At 38.7% G+C, this 20413-nt stretch overlaps 1 protein-coding gene across 6 annotated transcripts in view; it reads left to right on the forward strand.

The window, feature by feature from the left end:
• KLHL15 (kelch like family member 15) overlaps positions 1–20413 on the forward strand; it is a 36293-nt gene that overhangs the window by 9426 nt on the left and 6454 nt on the right. For 3 of the 6 annotated variants that reach the window (XM_036270770.1, XM_036270774.1, XM_036270775.1), the window contains exon 2: positions 6076–6787. In XM_036270770.1, the coding sequence (XP_036126663.1) occupies positions 6083–6787 (705 nt within the window). In that variant the 5' untranslated portion in view covers positions 6076–6082. Of the gene's footprint in view, positions 1–357; positions 413–2169; positions 2193–6075; positions 6788–19471; positions 19968–20413 lie in introns of those variants that run through there. The other 3 variants (XM_036270773.1, XM_036270771.1, XR_004960557.1) reach the window with 3 other exon arrangements.

Genomic DNA, 20413 nt, shown 5'->3' on the forward strand with positions numbered 1-20413 from the left:
CGTGCATCCGCCATCTTGTGCATCTATCACCTTGTGCGTCCGTCACCTTGTGCATCTATCACCTTGTGTGTCCGCCATCTTGTGCATCTATCACCTTGTGTATCCGTCATCTCGTGTATCCGCCATCTCGTGCATCCGCCATCTTGTGCACCTATCACCTTGTGCGTCCATCACCTTGTGCATCCGCCATCTTGTGCACCTATCACCTTGTGCGTCCATCACCTTGTGCATCCGCCATCTTGTGCACCTATCACCTTGTGCATCCATCACCTTGTGCATCCACCATCTTGTGCATCTATCACCTTGTGCGTCCGCCATTTTATGCGGAAACCATTTTGTGTGGAGCCCCTGACTGTTGGAGACACACATCACTAAGCTAGGTGGCGGAGACATTGCTCCCTTCATCCTCGTGGTGAGTCAGGCCTGGAGAACCCACAACTCGAAATCTCCAGGGAAGAAGACCCAGAGTGCAGGGGTAGGGGGTACAGTGGTGACTTGGGGGGTGGGCAGGGGCTAACTTTCTGTGATACTCAGTTCACGTGGCAAGCAGAAGTTTTTATCCACAGTTGCTCTTCGATGCTTCAGTTCCAGTTACACAGTCAGTGCATGCCTCTCTCCTTTTCCCCTTAATTTCTCTCTCTTCTAAATTTTTGACAAAAGAGCATTTGTCTTGATTCGTATTTCCCACTTGGGTCTGACCATATGTGATTGGGGACAGGATCCCAGGATGGAAACCTGCCTGATGGTGAACCCTGACACCCCTCTCCACGCCCGTGGCTGTGGGTGCCCAGAGGACAGCAGATACTGTGTTTACATATTTATGATTTTTTGACTCACATATTACCAATCCTCCTCCTCTTTTTTCTTCTTGCTTCTTTGCCCTGTGCATTTACCATAGTAAGTATCTCGAAATTGGACTTTTGTTGTTGTTGTTGTTGTTGTTGTTAATCCTCACCCCAGGACATTTTTTCCCATTGATTTCTAGAGCTAGTGAAAGGGAGGAAGGGAGGGAGAGAGAGACATCGATCTGTTGCCTCCCACAGTACCCCTACCCGGGTGGGGATGAACCTGCAACCTCAGTATGGGTCCTTGACCGGGAATCGAACCTGAGACCCTTCAGTGTGACGGGGGATGCTCTACCTGCTAAGCCACACCAGCCAGGGCTGAATTGCTTTTTTTTTTTTTGAGAAAACATAGTATCTCTTCTTAAAAATTTTCTTTAGCTAGAACCTTTTTTTCAGAAAAGTGAGTATTAGCTGTTTGAGATCTTATGAGATAGTGATAATGGTTAAATAGAGAGGGTTACTTTGACAAGAAGTGAAATATATGGTATTAGGCGCTGTCGAAATAACAGATTAATGAAATACAAAGCAGTCTACTCTCAAGTATATGAACGCTGATGTGCAGCCTTCTATTATTAAATCTCCATTAAATGTGACCACAATACATCTTGAAGAGTCAGAGTGATAATTGGTATCCATAATGATGCTGAGAAAGATAATGAAATATCAAATTTTTCATCCAGTTTAATTTGTTGCTTTATTCTAATTATTTTGAAAATTGATAATTAGTGTGATGTTGATAGTCCTCCACTAACTAAGAATGTGATTATTCAGACACCACACTGTATGGTGGTCCTTTTGTTTTCCAGTACTCATTTGTGTACACATGCCTCGGATTACTTGGAAAATTCTAACCTCATTAATGTTATCCTTAAAAACAATTCAGGGGCCCAGCTGGTGAGGTTCAGTGGTTGAGCATCAACCCATGCACCAAGAAGTCACTGGTTCGATCCCTGATTCCTGGTCAGGGCACATGCCCAGGTTGTGGGCCAGATCCCCAGTGGGGGGGCATGCAGGAGGCGGCCAGTTGATGTTCTCGCTCATTGATGTTTCTATCTCTCTTACTTCTCCATTCTTCTACCTCTAAAAATCAATAAAGAAAAATAAAAATTTAAAAATACCAATTCAGGGGGAAAAATCTGATAGCTTACTTTAATCTTGATTGTGTTAGTAAAGTAGTTCTGCCAAGAATTTAGTACAGTGTCTAGAATATATCATATCTTTTTTTCAAATTATAGACAGCTCTCTTGTGCTTTCTTTCTAGAATGGAACTATATAGCTTTTGGATTAATGGAGTATTTACAAGAATACTGATACTAATTTCATCTTGTGAATACTTTGCTGTCTTTGGTAAGGGAACATATTATGTGGTACAGTCAGTAAAACTTATAGGTACATTAGGGACAAATGGGGAGAAAGATGCACCTAGAATGCCTCTTGATAAGATGGTAAATACAAAAGAAAGACATGATTGGGGGAGGATAGAATTATGATTCTGATTAGACATGATAATTTTGGGATCCCTGTGGGGTACCCAAAAGTATCTAACAGGTGATTTGTAAATAGAGTACTGGTACAAGGATAGACATTGTCAAGATAATGGTAAAGGTAAGTATTAGCGAAAACCATGGGTTTAGATGAGATCATTTAGGGAGACACAGTGCTTAGATAAAACAAGAAAAAGGTGCAAGACCAGAATCCAGGGGAACACCGGTGTTTTTAAGGAATAGCTTAGGGAAAATGAGCTTAGGAAGGAGACTGAGAAACAAGCAGCGCTAGAATACAAAGAGGGCCAGGCTGATAGGGCTCAGTGGTTGAGCGTCAACCCATGCACCAAGTGGTCGCTGGTTTGATTCCTGGTCAGGACACATGTCCAGGTTGTGGGCCTGATCCCCAGTGGGGGGCATATAGGTGGTGACCAATCGATGTTCTCTCTCATTGATGTTTCTGTCTCTCTCCTCCTTCCTTTCTCTCTAAAAAATCAATAAAGAAAAAAGAATAGAGAATCAGGAAAATAGTGTCGTGAAACTGAAAGAGTGATGAGCTGAGGGAGTATGTTATGCTACGCTGCAGAAGGATTAAGAAATAAGGACTAGGACATAACTATTGGATTTGGCAATTAAGGATTTTTTTTTCAATCCTCACCCAAGGATATTTTTCCCTTATCTTCAGATAGAGTAGGAGGGAGAGAGGGAGAAAAAGGGAGAGAGAGAGAAACATCGATGTGAGCAGGCCACATTGACTGGTTGCCTCTTGCACGACCCCAACCAGGGCCAGGGATGAACCGCAACTGAGGAATATGCCATGCCCTTAGTTGGAATTGAACCCACAACTCATTGGTCCATGGGCTGACGCTCTACCACTGAACCAAACTGGCCAGGGTGGCAATTAAGGATTTTAAAAAAGATTTTAAAAAAATGAACTTTTACAAAACAATAATACACGTTCAATGCAGATAGATGTAATACTCTCAACAATAAAAATATAAGAAAGGAAAACAAATTAGCAAAAAGGGGAGAAAAAGGTAAAACTTCCTGATACTCTACCACCTTAAGATAACCATTTTTAACATTTTTGTGTAAGATCCTGTCAGACTTTTTTCTTCTTTATTGATTTTAGAGAGAGAGTAAGGAAGAGGGAGAGAGAGAGAGAGAGAGAAAAACATCAATGGGAGAGGATGTCGATTGGCCGCCTCCTGCATGCCCTCTACTGGACATTTGGCCCACAACCTGGGCATGTGCCCTGACCAGGATTCGAACCGGTGACCTCTTGGTGCATGGGTCGATGCTCAACCACTGAGCCACACCAGCCGGACTTCTGTCAGACTTTTGTTTATTGGTTATTTTTCAGATGACACTAGACTACGATAACTACTGAATACATGGGTTGATATGTCAAGAAGTTAAATACAGGGTGTCACAGACAACATACTGATGAAGCAAAGCAGTAGTCTAGTGATAGCCTGCTCACAAGAGTGGAGAAGTAGTGCCTTTAGCATTTTCATGGAAGCTTGCCTTTTCACTCTAAGCAACTGAAGGCTTTGCCAAATCCAAGGTGTAGAGATGATTTCTGAAATGCACATATCTCCATACATAACATTGCGCCTGGCATACAGAGATGCTCTTCCTTTTAGTAAATAAAGGGGGAGGCATTGGTAGAGTGGTGAGATTGGCAATGAGGTTTCCCCTCAAGAAGGAGGTAGAGCAGGTGACTGTGGTACCACTTGCTTCACTAGAGGGCTCATGGTCCAAATAACCAACCAGGGAAAAAAGGAAAGAGCTTGGGAAGTTGGGTCTCATGCCAGAAGATCTAAGGTGGAGGAGGAGGACAGAGGTCAAGTTTGGAGATTAATGATCAAGTGAAAAGAGAGGAAAAGTTAAGAAGAGTTGGGAAATTAACAGTTAAGATTTCAGATGTGGACCCCTTCTGGATTGTGGTGAGAGGTTGAACAGGTTTGGGAATAAGGTTTTCAAATGGAGGAAGCGGGGAGGTTGTAGGATGAAGTGGTCAGGGAACTTTGATTCTTGGTTTTTAGATGAATGATCTTTTTTTTGAAATCCTCACCTGAGGACATTTTTCCATTTTTTTGTTCAGATAGAGTGGGAGGGAGAGAGAGAAACACCCATGCAAAAGGTACACAGCGAGTGGCTGCCACCCGCATGATCCATCCAAGGCCGTGGACAAACCGCAACTGAGATATGTGCCCTCAGCGGGAACCGAACCCGGGTCTCTCTGGACTGCAGGTCAACACTCTAACTGCTGAGCCTAACCAGCCAGGGCTGGATGAGTGATCTTATGTGAACATTGAAGAGGTGTAGAAAATGGCTCTTAACCAGGTGCCAAAGTCATCAGGAAATGTGGGAGAGATTGATCAGAGTGATTGAGAAGTGACAAGGAGAAATAGATGATGGATTTATTTTTTATCTGAATGAAAGGCCATGTTTTAAAAAAGGACAGTAGAAAAATAAGAGAAGGTTTAGAAGGTAGATTTTTAAGCTGTAGGAAAGCATTTTGTTCTATGAAGAATATAGAAAAGTATTTTTCTCATTTAAATCAGACTGTAGAGAAAACTTATGTGACCAGCATGAGCCTATAGGGGAATTTGTTTACACTGAAGCAAAGTTCCACTGGGCACAGTGGAAAGGGTTGGGAGGGAATTAGGGGATGATGGGAAGATGGGTCATTGGGGAGGAAGCTCAGAGCTGTGTGAGGATGAGAGTTGAGAGGATAGATGATGGCCTGGGGTGGGGTTGTGTGAAAAGGAGAAAATTACTTCATAAACAGTCTCTAATAGACTGAATTAGTTTATTTGGCTTTACTTAAGAGATCTATTATAATGTCACTATCTTGGCTTCAATTCTCTGATATGCAAAAATATGGTTATAATTTTCTTTAAAATTATATATTCATATTTTAAATATATGAGCAATGATTATTTTTAAAAAATAAGGTTAATGAGGTAAGTAAAAAGGAAAAGTTAAACCTCAATAATTCTTGAACTCCCACTACCCAGGGACATCATTTTGGTATATATTCCTCTGGACTTTTTCTCATCTACACATACATGTGTATTTAATTTTTGAAAGTATACAATGTAGATTGCAGTTGCCTGCTTTTTTTCTACATAACAATACCTAATAAATACCCTTTGTCAGAATAGGTAGATTGCTGCCATCATTTTTAGTTGTTATAGTAATCTATTATAGGACTGTACCATATTTAATCTATTATTGGGCTTTTGAATACTTTCCAATTTTTTATTACAAATAAGGCTAGAAAGAAAAACTGTGTGTGTACAGCTTGGCATATTTGATTCTTTCCTTTGGGTACTGTTCTAGGAGTTTTCAAGGTCAGCAGTGTACTTTTGGTTTAATTTCTTTTCTGTCTCTTTCTCATAATTTAGTATTTGAGAAATCCTCTGTAATGTTAATTTGGGGACATATTTAGATATATTTGGTGAACAGTGTAAAATCAATGTTACAGGCATATTATTGTTTGTAAGTTAACAATTTACCATTTTTGGTAGATATTTAATGCATTTTTCCCCCCAGGCAGGGAAGCCAAAAACAGCCTGAAAATCTTTAGGTTACCTTCTCCCAAAGGGCTTGTACATTTAGGACTTAGGCAGTGGAATTGAGATAATTATAAAAAATTGTTTAAGCTCAAAGTTAATAACGTTTTCAGAATGCATGGAAATGATTAACACAGTTTTCTTTGATTACTTTTTTTCCAGGTGATTCATGGCAGGGGACATGGAAGGATTCTGTTCCTCCATCCATGACACCAGTGTCTCTGCTGGGTTCAGAGCACTGTATGAAGAGGGACTGCTTCTTGATGTCACTCTGGTTATTGAAGATCATCAGTTCCAGGCCCATAAAGCACTCTTGGCCACCCAGAGTGATTACTTCAGAATTATGTTTACTGCAGACATGAGGGAGCGTGATCAGGACAAAATTCATTTAAAAGGTCTAACTGCTACTGGTTTCAGCCATGTCCTTCAGTTTATGTACTATGGAACTATAGAACTGAGTATGAATACTGTTCATGAGATTCTTCAGGCTGCCATGTATGTTCAACTTATAGAAGTGGTGAAGTTCTGCTGTTCTTTCCTCTTAGCAAAAATCTGCTTAGAAAACTGTGCAGAAATCATGAGACTCTTAGATGATTTCGGTGTAAACATCGAGGGAGTTAGGGAGAAGCTGGAATCCTTTCTGCTAGACAACTTTGTGCCACTCATGTCCAGGCCTGACTTCCTGTCTTATCTGAGTTTTGAGAAGCTCATGTCTTATTTGGATAATGATCATCTGAGCAGGTTTCCAGAGATAGAGCTGTACGAGGCTGTGCAGTCTTGGCTGCGGCATGATAGAAGACGCTGGAGACATACCGATACCATTATTCAGAACATCAGGTTTTGTTTGATGACCCCATCCAGTGTTTTTGAGAAGGTTAGTGCATTTGAAAACAATAGATGGTACTCATTTAGTTAAGGCAGTATGTTGTCTTAGATAAGATTCCCAGGCTTGGTCAGGAGCCAAAAAGAATGAATAGTTGATAAGAATAGTTTTATGTATAAGAAGTCTAATTTGTTTTAACTTGTGCATTTAGGTTTTTAAAAACACATTTTGTGGGTGAAAGAAGAATCAGGTAAGTAGTGGAGTGGTTTCATTTTAAAAGTACTTTTAAAGTTGAAGCATAATTATTTAGCCCCAAATATTACAAGCTTGCTTTAGCTTTTCTTTCTTCACAAAGTAATTAAATCTGAACCGTGTGAGGCTAGTTCTCTATTTAAAAATTAATTTAAGTAATACACACTGAAATTAGAGTTGTTTTATAATTCTGAATGATGCATTAATACAACTTCATATTCCTCTAAAACAGCGGTTCTCAACCTGTGGGTTGCAACCCCTTTGGGGGTCGAACAACCCTTTCACAGGGGTTGCCTAAGATATAACAATAGCAAAATTACAGTTATGAAGTAGCAACAAAAATAATTTTAGGGTTGGGGATCACCTCAACATGAGGAACTGTATTAAAGGGTCACGGCATTAGGAAGGTTGAGAACCACTGCTTTAAAATATAGTAAGGAAACATTAAATAGCTCTTGGAAACCAATAGGCCCTAGTAGTGATTTTTCTCCCCTGCTCTTACTTAGTTCTGTTTTTCCCCATTTCACTGTGCATACTAACTAAATTTAACCATGAAAATGATGTTTATGTCTAAAACTGTTGTTTTGGCATTTCTAAACAAATAGATTATAAATACTTTATCTATTGATCAAACTGCACATTTTACCATGTAATAGTTATGCTATCTTAAAAATAGTCTTTCTTCAAAATAGCCTTGGCCTTTTTTGCATATAAGCACTTTTCATTTTTATATCAGAGTCTCACTTGTGATCCTTTCTTGCCCAAAGGAGAGAAAGCAGTTTCAGTAATTGCTTAACTTAATTGGTTTCTAATCACATGGTTACCTTTGGGCCTCTGTTTATCTCTTGCATCTTTTCTTCTTTCTAGTAAAGCTTTGGTGGACACCCTTCATGTTAAATAGTTCTTAAGCTTTAGTTACCAAACCTTGTGATAAAAATACAATATTTGCAAAAGAAGGCCATTTGCACAATTTGAAAAATAAACAAAATTGTGCTTTTGAATAACACTCAATAGCTTGGCATGTTCTTTTCCCTCTGAAATATCATTAACTTATACTTTTAATAGAGAACTCAATTTTATGGTACTTTACCTTTATTCTCAGAATATACTGATAAGGCAGAAATAATTAAAACTAAAGAATACATCTCTGAATTATTTTTGTTCAGTGATAATCAGCCCTACACCAACTATGTAAGTCATTTGTCTCTGTTTTGATTTTTTTTCCTTCTACTGTTTTTATTGCTCTCTTTCCCTGGGGAATCCTATTTTGTCTTTATACATTAAATACAAATGCTTTCTCACTACTAAAACAAATAAAAACCCTCCTACTAGATGGAAGTACTTGTGAAATAGAAAATAAAATTTCCCCTCTTGTGGGACAATATGATGGATAATTGATAGCAGTAAATGATTTTTAAGTGCTGAGGTGCAGAACCTTTTTATATTCCAATTATCAGTTCAAGCTGTTCAAGAGTGACAGTGGCTGCAAATTAATACCATCGGGTAGTTTTGTAAATCATGTAAAACATCAGTTATACCTTCTGATGGATTGTTTGCATATACAGCGTAGGAGGTGGTTATTACCCATTGGCCAGGTATTGGGAATCTCATTAGAATGAAAATGTTCAGGCTTCCTTCTTGAGTTAATTTCTTAGGAAAACTTAATAAGGCCACAGAGATGAAAAAATGTTTGTTTTATTTTAGTAATACTGGTAAGATAAATGGAAGGTAGTGATTCTTGTTTTAGTGTGTGAGAGTTAATGTTTATCAAAGGAATCTATGGCTTTCTAAATGTTGCAAAACACTAGGTTAGCTAGATTAAAGACCTTACCTCTGCTAATAACTTCAGAAACCAAACTAAAATGGACAATTTGTTTAGGAAGTAAGTAAGAATTTGGACTATTTTACACCATAACACAAAATGGGGCAAAAGTAGGTTTACAGTTGTGAGTACGCAAAACAGTTTATCCTTGTATTATCATTTATTATTGTGTTATTTTCCATATGAACAACTGTAAACCTACTTTTGCCAAACCCTGTATTTTGAGCTTGAAAATAGGGTCCCTCTATTTTCCCTTTGCTAATCATATTGCAGGTCTCAAACAAGGCTATTTTAATATCCATTATGTATGCTCATAAAGACATGTTACATCTGTGCTACTGGTTTTTTTTGTTTCTTTGAGAGAGAGAGAGAAACATCGATGTGAGGGAGAAACATTGATTGGCTGCCTTCTGCACACCCCTTACTGGGGATCGAGCTGGAAACCTGGGCATGTGCCCTGACCAGGAATCAAGCCAGGACCTCTCAGTCCATGGGACAAAGCTCAATCCACTGAGCCACACTGGCTGGGCTGCTGCTGATTCTTTTTTAGTATGAGAACCTGTGTGGGGAAAAGTATAGACAGTTTTGATTTGTGGTTTTAATCTTATCTGCTGAAATTTAGAAAAATAGAATATTGATACGCACTTTTTACTTTTAGCTTTAAATTTCTTTGTAAAATCTTCACCCGAGGATATTTTTCCAGATTGGGGGACAGAGAGAGAAAGAGAGAGAACATGGATGTGAGAGAGTCACATCGACTGGCTACCTCCCGCACAACCTCCACCAGTGCCGGGGCCGGGGATCAAACCACAACCGAGGTGCATGCCCTTGACTGGAATTGAACCCACAGCTGTGCTGTAACTACTGAGCCAAACTGGCCAGGGCTAGCTTTACATTTTTTTAAAGCTTTGTATTATGAGACTTCCTAAACGTACAAAAAAGCTGAAAGAATAGTAAAATAATCACTTATAAAAATATCTTTTTTTTCTTTTATATTTTTATTAATTTCTTTTTAGAGAGAGAGGAAGGGAGAAGGAGAAAGAGATAGAAACATCAATGTGAGAGAGAAACATCGATCGGCTGCCTCCTGCACCCCCCCCCCCACCTGACTGGAGACCGAGCCCGAAACCTAGGCATGTGCTCTGACCGGGAATTGAACCGGGACTTCTCAGTCCATGGGATGACACTCAATCCACTGAGCCACACTGGCAGGGCCATAAACATATCTTGTAGGTTAATAGTTATTCTGCCACATTGGCTTTAGCTAGCTAGATTAGGTAGAGGGTGTGTAGACCATTTCAAAGAAAGTTGTAAACATTATGATGCTTCATTCCTAACTACTTTAGCAAGCATCTCATCTCCCAAGAGTGAGGATATTCTCTACTTAACCATAGTCATATAATGTCCATTCCATTTTCTGATTTTCTTAGTTGTCCCAAAATGTCCTTTTTAAAAAAGCTGTCTTTTAGGATTTAATCTAGGTTTGTACAGTGTATTTGGTTATTATGTTTCTTTTAATATAGAATTGCCCCTCTTTTTTCTCATTTGTGATGAGGATGTTCAAACATACAAAAAGTTGAAAGAATATTATAATAAATATTTGTATAGCTTTCGCCTAGATTCAAAAACTTAACATTTTATCATATTTGCCTTATACAGATTTTTTCTTTGCTGAATCTTTGAAAATAAGTTACAAACATCATGACCTCGCTCTCTCTCTCTTTTTTTTTATCCTTTTTCTTTTCTTTTTTTAATCCTCACCCGAGGGAGGACATTTTTCGATATTTTGTTCAGATAGAGTGGGAGGGGGAGAGAGAGAGAGAAACATCAGTGTGAAAGGGACACATCGAGTGGTTGCCACCCACATGACCCAACCAGGATCCAGGGACAAACTGCAACTGAGGTACGTGCCCTTAGCGGGAACCGAGCCCGGGTCTCTCTGGACCACAGGCCGACGCTCTGACCGCTGAGCCAAACCAGCCAGGGCACATCATGACCTCTTATTTCTAAATACTTAATGTGCTACTCCTCTGAATAAGGACTTTTTTTCTAGCCAAGTTCCATATCATTACACTAGGAAAATTCACAGTAAGACACTAATACCATCTAATAGCTAGTCCATAATAAAATTTTCCCAGTTGTCCCAAATTGCCTTAGAATCCAGTCATGGTTTATGCATTGCTTTTGGTTATCATATCTGTCTAATCTTTCTTATTTTAAATTTTTTTTTATTGATTTTAGGGAGAGAGGAAGGGAGAGATAGAAACATCGATGAGTGAGAACATAGATTGGCCCCCTCCTGCATGCCCCCCACTGGGGATTTGGCCCACAACCTGGGCATGTGTCCTGACTGGAAATCGAACCAGCGACCTCTTGATGCTTGGGTCAGTGCTCAACCACTGACCCACAGTGGCTGGGCTGTCTATTCTTTCTTAATCTAAAAGAGTCCCTCACCTCTTTTTTTTTAAGATCACCGATTGTCTTACTGTATTTCACATTCTGGATTTATCCGATTATTTTCTTGTGTAGGTGTTAACTCAGTTCTTCTATTCCTTATATTTCTTGTTAACACGGCTCCTTTTTAGAATTATGTTTTTTAAAATACAGTTACAGGAAAATATTGTTGCAGTGCCAGAGTAAGTCTTGGAAAACCATCTAACAACTCTGATCAAGCTTAGAATTTATTGTTGTTTTTTTAATCCTCACCTGAGGACATTTTCCATTGATTTTTAGATAGAGTAGAAGGGAGAGAAAGAGAGAAACATCAATGTGAGGAAAGATGCATCGGTTGGTTGGCTCCTGCACGACCCCCACCGAGCCAGGGGTCAAACCTGCAACCCAGGCATGTGCCCTTGACCAGGAATTGAACCCGAGAACCTTCGTTCTGCAGGTCGATGCTCTAACCGCTGAGCCAGACTGGCCAGGGCTATCGTTCTTTTTTATATTAGGAGACTACCTAGTCCAATCCTATGACTAAAATCATCAGAATTTTATTTACACTATTCTGTGTTTCTTCTAGATTCATAAAATTTCCCTACCTTTTAAAAAACATTTAGAGCCCTGGCTGGTGTGGCTCAGTTGGTGGGACATCCTCCTGTGCACTGAAGGGCTTCAGGTTCGACTTCTGGTCAGGGCACATGCCAGTATTTCGGGTTCTATCCCCAGTAGGGGACATGCAGGAGGCAGCCAATGGATGTTCTGCTCTTACATTGATGTTCCTCTTTGTCTCTCCCAACCTCTCTCTCTCTATCTAAAAATCAACAAAAATATTTTTAAAAATTTAGACCTATTCCATTAAATTTATTGGGATTAAAGCTAGCTAAAGTGTTAAAATTAAGATTATTCATTCTTTTTTTAAAAGTTTATTTTTGTTACAGATATTTCTCTTTTTTCCTCCATTGACACCCTCCTCCCCATCCCCAGCTTTGTTGTCCATGTCCATCAGTTATGCATATATGCATATAAGTTCTGTGGTTTATCTCTTCCCTCTCCCCGCAATTCCCCCTTCTGAGGATTGTCAGTCTGTACCCTACTTCCACATCTCTGGGTCTACCCTGTTCCTCAGACTGTGTTCATTATACTCTACAAATAAGTGAGATCATGTGATACTTGTCTTTCTCTGCTTGGCTTGTTTCGATTATTCATTCTTATACAAAAATTAGTATATATCTATGACTAGAACTACGCTGCTCAATATGGTCACTGCCTGTGGCTATTGAATACTTGAAATGACAAGTCTGAATTGATATTTCAAAGATTACAATAACAATAGAGATAAATTACTTTATTACTAATTTTTATATTGGTTACATGTTTAAATGATATTTGGATGTATCGGGGCAAATAAAATTATAAAATTATATCTTTGGCTTGCATTTGTGGCTCTGATGATATTTCTGTTGCACAGCGCTGCTCTAGAAGTTCAATGAATGAGTTGTTCATTAGAAACTCTGAGTATTTATATCCCTACCTTGGAATGAAGCCTTTAGCAATGTCCTGTACAGTTTAGAGTTAAATGAATTTACCTACCTAACTATTCTGTGGAGTGGCTGATGAAGATAACTTGAGTGTAGCATAGCATCTCTTTGTCAGGATCCTTACCCTAGCCCAACAAAATGAAAAGCTTGGTGAAGGAAAGCATGAAGATTATTTTATTTTATTTTATTTTTTATTTTATTATTATTATTTTTTATCCTCACCCGAGGATATTTTTCCATTTTTTGTACAGATAGAGTGGGAGGGAGAGAGAGGAAGGAAGAGAGAGAGAGAGACATCAATGTGAAGGGACACATCGAGTGGCTGCCACCCGCACGACCAACTAGGGCCAGGGACAAACTGCAGCCGAAGTACGTGCCCTTAGCGGGAACCGAACCCGGGTCTCTCCGGACCGCAGGCCGACGCTCTAACCGCTGAGCCGAACTGGCCAGGGCGGCATGAAGATTTTAATTCTTCCTTTGGGTAGTAACTATCACATCTGAGCAATGGCTTCAAAGTGAGGGAAGGAGACATTCTGCCTCTCCCCAAGGAAAAGCTCCCATTGATTCCTGGGACCTGAATCATGCCCTCTAGCTATGCTGAAATCTTTGGGTATATTTGTCTGCAGTATCTTTTCCCTTATTTTTCTTCTGGATTTTCTCCCCAGCTAAAAAACAGACTATCTTAACTTTTATACTGAATACTTTGTGGGACTGTCACAAAAGAGACTGACTTCCAGATTTCCTCATCGAATTCCTTACAGGCAGTAATTCTACTTATCTGAACACTTTGTAATGCCAGGCCATGCCCTGAGTTCTGTACACACTCATAAGTAGAGTCTACAAGCGATCTCCATTTTATAAATAAGAACACAAGCTCCAAAAGGTTAGGAATATTATCCCAGAACAAGTGGCACTGCCCAGACTGGAACCCCCGGGTCTATTTGCCTCTCAGTCCAAGGACTTCCTGTTATAGCTGCCAGAGGTGCAGGAAGCATGCAGTTAACCCTGTGGCCTAGCTTGGGTTGTTTTAGAAGTTGTTAGGGAGTTGTGAAAATTCTAAGGTGTTTGCATGAACAAAACATAGACTAAGAAATTTAATGGCACTGAAAGTGGTAAAAGATCTGAAAGCACAGTTCTGAGGTTTTTACTGTATAATTAAAGAAAGCTGAAAATAAATGTAAGAATCTTGTCCTTTTGACATAGTTGTTTGAGTTATGATTAGTTTTATCAATAGTGGATTCCTAGTTTTAAAACTAGACTTCAGTTTCAGTTTCTACTTAATGCAAATGTTTGTGGCATGTATTTTTGCTAGTTCCAATGGTCTTTGTCTCTGTTAACATAGATAAGGCCTGACATTTATCATTCTGAATTTCAGTGGTGTGGAGATTTAAATAGTTTGATGCTATGACCTTTTTGGTCTTTAAAAAACAGTTGCTTTATTAAAAAATATTTTGTGAATATATATTTGGTAAAATGTGTGTGATATAATTTATTGTTTTTAGCAAAATTGTTAGATTATTCATTAAAATAGCCATATGTTGATTGTTTAGTACAATGACATTTTAATAGTTTTGAACCCAGGGCATCTTCAGTATCATAAATATGGGTAAGGTAAGAGTCAGGGTACCAGTGATCCCCTTAGAAATTGTATTAATCATCATCATAAAATCTTTCCATTTTGGCTACTTATTAAGGAAGCAGATTATATAGACATATTCTGCTTTATTCCAAAATTTGTTTTATGAACTAGCTCATAATAACCAGACCCGTAGTGTGATTTTATTCCCTAATCTGTTAAATGTAATTCATTATCATCCCCAAATTGGATTTACCTGTTTCAAAGAGCAAAGCTAATGTTTGTATGTATGGATGTATTTATTTATCGTTAGTCCTCACCTGAGGATATTTTTCCATTGATTTTTAGAGAGAGTGGGAGGGAAGAAGGGAGGGAAGGGCAGAGGGAGAGAGAGGAAAGTGGAGGGGAGAGAGAGACAGAAAGACATTAATCACACATAGATTGGTTGCTTCCTGTGCACTGTACATGCTCCAACTGGGGCTGAGGATGGAGCCTGCAACCCAGGCTAGAGGACTAATCAAACTGTGCTGAAACTCTTATTAGAACATTGTCCTTGAGGGTTCTTCCCCCTCGCCCACATTTACTCTGGTCACTTAACTTCTGAAGTTTTTAGACTCTATAGCCTGCTAGGAGAAGAGAGGATATTTAAGCCCTTACTAAAATTTGTCTCTAGCCCTGGCTGGTGTGGCTCAGTGGATTAGAGCATTGGCTTTTGCACAGAAGGGTCAAGGATTCCTGGTCAAGCAGGGTACCTGGGTTGCAGGTTCCATTCCTGGCCTCGGGGCATGTGTGAGAGGCAACCAATTGATGTGTTTAAATCACATAGATGTTTTTCTCCCTCCCTCCCTCTCTCTCTAAAAATCAATGGGAAAAATATCCTAGGGTAAGGATTAACAACAACAAAATATTTGTCTCTGCCATTTGGTATTTGACTGCAATTAGAATACTACTGAGAGGATTTATGCTTAGCAGGAACTGATTTTTTTATAGCCTTATCCCTGGTCATTAACTCAGTTTTTTAGGACAAAGGGATTAATTAAAAGCACTTTGCACTTAACTTTTTTGTTTCACATAAATCAGTGTAAGCTTCAGTTCTGAAGACTGCTCCACATTTTACTGAGTATCAAAACTATATTAAATGTAGCTGTAGTTACCAAAGATACCATTTGTTTTAACACTAAAACCCCATGATAGTAACTGCTTTGTTTCTGGATATTTCTTTTCAGAAGATTGGATCATGGAGAAAGGGTGATAAAACCGACAGCCAGGACCCAGTCTTCCACATGGACACCTTATACATTTCAAAAATTAGGTTAGCATTTTTGGATGTAGGAAGGGCCAAAGAGGTGTCTGTTCATGCAGCTGACTCCTTTCATAAAGGGAAATACCTAAATTAGATACTTGTTCACAGCCTAAGACCTGGGATCTTGAGTTGAGGGATTATTTCTACCCTCAGCATTTGTTTCTTTGGTTTAATATAAGTATATTGGGTAATTACAAATCATTTTGAAAGGTGAAACAGCTGATAATATCTTAAATTGGCTGACTGCAAGCCTAAAATAATGTTAGACTACAGCCAGTTTTAGATTTTTTTAAATTGCAGATTTTTAATCAAATAAAGGTAATAAGCTCTGTGGAAATGCACGTTTTAATTATATTGCCAGTTCCATTTTAATTCTCTCATAATTAAGAGCGTATATAGAAATTACCTTTAAAGGTTAATAATTTAATAAATGAATTATGTAACATTTTGACGGTGAAGGGAGAGACATGGGATTTTTGCTCAGTGGTAATGGCTAGCTGTTATTTCTTTGACTTAATATGTATTTACAGAAACCACATTTAAAATTAGTATCTCACATTTTCTCCTTCAACTACATGCATATGTGCATGAACACAATTACATTAAACTAAAAGAAGATTAAAGGAGGAAACGGCCAATTTAAAATTTTCAGATCACTGTTTTTAAGAAGTAATACGTGCTTTCATTTTGTATTCAGAATAAGACAAAAATACTTTTCATAACTTAATTTTAAAGTATCAAAGCAAGAAAAGTGATAAAATGAATATATTCTTTGCAAGTTTTAAAACTAGACAACTTTTTTAATCCTATGAAAGGAAAAGAAGAAGAAAGGTAGTTCAGAACATGAAAGAAATGTAATTCTTTCCTTATCTTTCTTTTGAGAGCACCTGATATACAGACAGTTTAACTGTTATATAGAGTGAATGATGTTAGAAATGCTTTCTTTATGAAAAAATGAGCCACACGTTTCTATTTGGATGGCTCCCTTCATTGATGCACTTTAAGTGATTCCCTTCACACACAAGGTTTTCAGCCCTCCGTCTTTTGTTTCAAAGCAGAGAATATCTGTAATTACTTTGTGCAGGATTATCATACAGGCATTAATTCTACTTTTCTATAATGAAAGAAGAAATTAGTTGTGCTTATTGATATTGTGTGGTTTTAGAGGAAAAACCTATGCAGCACTACATAGCTCTGGGAAAAGGGCAAGGTAGATCTAGAACTACTGGCCTTGTGAGGGAGAAGTAGGAGCTAAATTTCTTTGCTTAGGATATTTTTTTATGACATAAGCACCTACCTCAACTGATTCAACTTCCACTATCAGGGGCTTAGAGGTAGAATAGACTGGATACAAATATGTAGGTTCGATTTGGATTTCAACTTAGAGTTGAAGTGAATCTTGGAAACTCTTTGGAACCCCAGTTTCAAAGGAGCACGATTGAATGAATGGAGAAGAGGAGAAAGGGACCAGAAGATTGTGTATAAAATGAAAGACAGGAAAATGACTCTGAGAAGCAATTAAACTGGCTCAGTTTGATAAGATCTGCAAGAGCCTGGGGTTGGAAGGTGGAAGGCCATTAGAGGCCATTCTCTTAGACCTGGTGTGACACTAGAATCCCCTGCTAGGTGGTCACACTTGGACTACTTCCAGTGGCAGGATGCTCACTGACCAGAAGTACAGTCCCTGACTTGAGAAATATGTACCCATACTTTTTTTCTTTTTCTTTTTTTATTTTTCCTCACCCGAGGATATTTTTCCACTCATCATTAGATAGAGTGGGAGGGAGGGAGGGGGAGAGAGAAACATTGATGTGACAGAGACACATCAACTAGTTGCCTCCTGCACGACCTAACCAGGGCCAGGGACAAACTGCAACCAAGGTACATGCCCTTGGCCGGAATCAAACCCGCGACTCATTTGTCCACGGGCTGATGCTCTAACCGCTGAACCAAACCGGCTAGCTCCCCATACCTTTTTTTTCTTCAATTTTTATTAATTTACTTTGTTACAGATGTTTCTCCTCCCCCCGCCCAGACACCCTCCTCCCCATCCCACCCCTCACATACTTTTTAAAAAATGTGTCCCTGTAAAAAAGCTAAATACAGATCTATATGGAACCTAAAAAGGGCAAGTCCTCAGAAGCTCACTGATACATGTTAACCATGTATACATGTTTTCCCCTGCATATACTGTTGACTGTGTAAAACAGTTCATTTTTGTCTTTTATAGACTATTCTATATATTTTCCTGAAGTTTTTGTCATTTGACATTTTTGTTTGTTTGTTTGTTTGTTTTTTATCCTCACCCGAGGACATTTTTCCATTTTTTGTTCAGGTAGAGTGGGAGGGAGAGAGAGGAACAGAGAGAGAGAGAGAGAGAGAAACATCGATGTGAAAGGAACACATCGAGTGGCTGCCACCTGCACAACCGACCAGGGCCGGGGACAAACTGCAACCGAGGCACGCGCCCTTAGCGGGAACCGAATCCGGGTCTCTCAGGACCGCAGGCCGACGCTCTAACCGCTGAGCCAAACCGGCCAGGGCTCATTTGACATTTTGAATGTCTGGGTTAGTGCATATAGATCAACCTCGTTCTTTTTAATGACTACTATATGTGGTATATACCAGTTTATTCAACCGATGTCTTATTGGTAGATATTTGAATTGTTCCCAGTTTTGTGCTCTTATAGATAATGCAATGAACCTTCATTATCTTGACAGTTCTGATTACAAAGCTTTTTTTTTTTTGTACTGGCCTAAAATCTTCCTCCTAACTACAGTTGCCATCTTCTTCAGACATGGTCTATTTTGCTGATGTGTAAAGTGTGGTGATGGAACTGAACACTGTCTTAGTTGTGGTTTCACATGAATGGAGAGCGTGGGATTGTCTATTCTTTTAATTTTGTCCATGATTTTATTAACTCTTAAGACTATCATATCACACATTGTTAGTTCATATTGAGGACAGAGTCAGTTAAAGCTTTACATTTGAAGTTCATGGATCCCTGGAGTATCTGATAAAAGCTGTAGACTTCTCACCACTGCACCCTACCACCCACATGTATTAACAATTATTGCTGCACTTTCAGGTGGTTCATGGGCTTCAGCGTTTCTTGTTCCTTTATGATTAAACTTTGTTGATTACTTTGATATGTTCTCTCATCCTCTACCAATGCTGTTACATAGTCAAAAATTAAACCAGAAACTGTCAGTTTTGCATTCCTTAGTGAGTCTCCTAGTGTGTAGCGCTTTCTTATTTCTAAGCAAGTGCTATTTTTTTTTTTTTTTTTTTAAACAATCCAGGGTCAGCATCAAGCTAACCAGTCTGCAGTTGAGAAATCTGTCTGGTTTCTAGTCCTCTCCCATTCTTCAGGATTCCACACAGATTACAGAAAGCAATTAAGCAGCCTTATCTGTGAAGCCTCTCAGGATCCCAGGATGTGATTTGTGAGATCAAATGACTTGAACTCAGTGAGGATATCTACCTGGTTTTTCTCTTTTTTTCTCAGCCATCTTGGATTTAAGTTTCTTCTTAGTCACTGTATTTGATCTTCAGATTGGAAAGAATAAAACATTCTTAGCTGAGAATGGAAATAAAATAGGAGTAAGATTGTTTGTCTTTGTTAATATTACATTAACCACCTCATCTAAGGGGAGACTTCACTTTTGCCTCTACTTTTTACTTTAACCTCTAAAATGCCATTTATTAAATGTCTGGCTCTGTAAAGTCACAGTTCATTCAGAGGCCTTTAGCCATGTTCACAATTTTCTTATAGCTCCATTCCACTAATACTTATTTTATGTGCCTGGTTTTTTTTTTTTTGTTTTTTTTTACCATCTGTTATAAGTGGTTTTTTAACATCTGAATTCCAGAAAGCTCTGTGTAGCACATCAGATTTTTTAGATACTTTATTCTTTTCTTCCTCTCATCAGTATGTTTTGCAATTATGCAGCCCGCATCATGCTTTTGAGAGCCTCCAAGCTTCTGAGAGCCTTTACATAGTTTCTGATCTTGGAATTGATCCTAATTTTTCTTTGAAAAACTTGAAATCTGCCTATCCAATATGTGCATCATTCCCCTTCCTTCCTTTCTTGATCTCTAAACAACGCGGCTGCTTTCTTTAAAGCTTCCTTCTACTGGTATGTTACTAATCATGTTTTACTGGTGAGGATTAGATCCAAAGTAACAGTTTCTCTCATTTCTCCTCTACTTTCTGAAAGACTGAATTTTTACACAGACGGAAAGTACATCATCAGATGCATTGACTTAAGCTGAATGACACTTCCACAGATGTACCCTGGTCAGTAAAATAGCTAATAACTGCTGTTATTTTTTTGTACAGTACCACATGGTAGACACAATACTAAGTTCTTTTCATGTAGATTATCTTGCTTGTCCCCTTAGGTTATGAGATGTAGATACTATTGTTACCCAGTAATACAGATGAAGAAATGGGGAAGAAATGGGCTTAAGGATGTTGAATTACTTGCCCAAGAGTGCATGGCTTGTGAGTGCCAAAGTGGGATATTTCCTAAATCAGATTCTTAGTCACCATACTGGGCTGCTTGATGTGGTGCTTAATTACTATGCTGGACAAGATTCTAATACTTCAAAACCTGTGTAGCTCTCGGACCACTGGCTGTGCACAGTAGGCATTTAAATATTTAATCTGAGGTTTGTTTTTTGTTGATTTCCAGGATATTATTGCCTTTTAGCCTTTTAAATCAAAAGAGAAAGATGAGAAAA

The sequence above is a fragment of the Molossus molossus genome, unplaced genomic scaffold, assembly GCF_014108415.1.
Source record: "Molossus molossus isolate mMolMol1 unplaced genomic scaffold, mMolMol1.p scaffold_m16_p_2, whole genome shotgun sequence".
NCBI classification, from domain to species: Eukaryota; Metazoa; Chordata; class Mammalia; order Chiroptera; family Molossidae; genus Molossus; species Molossus molossus.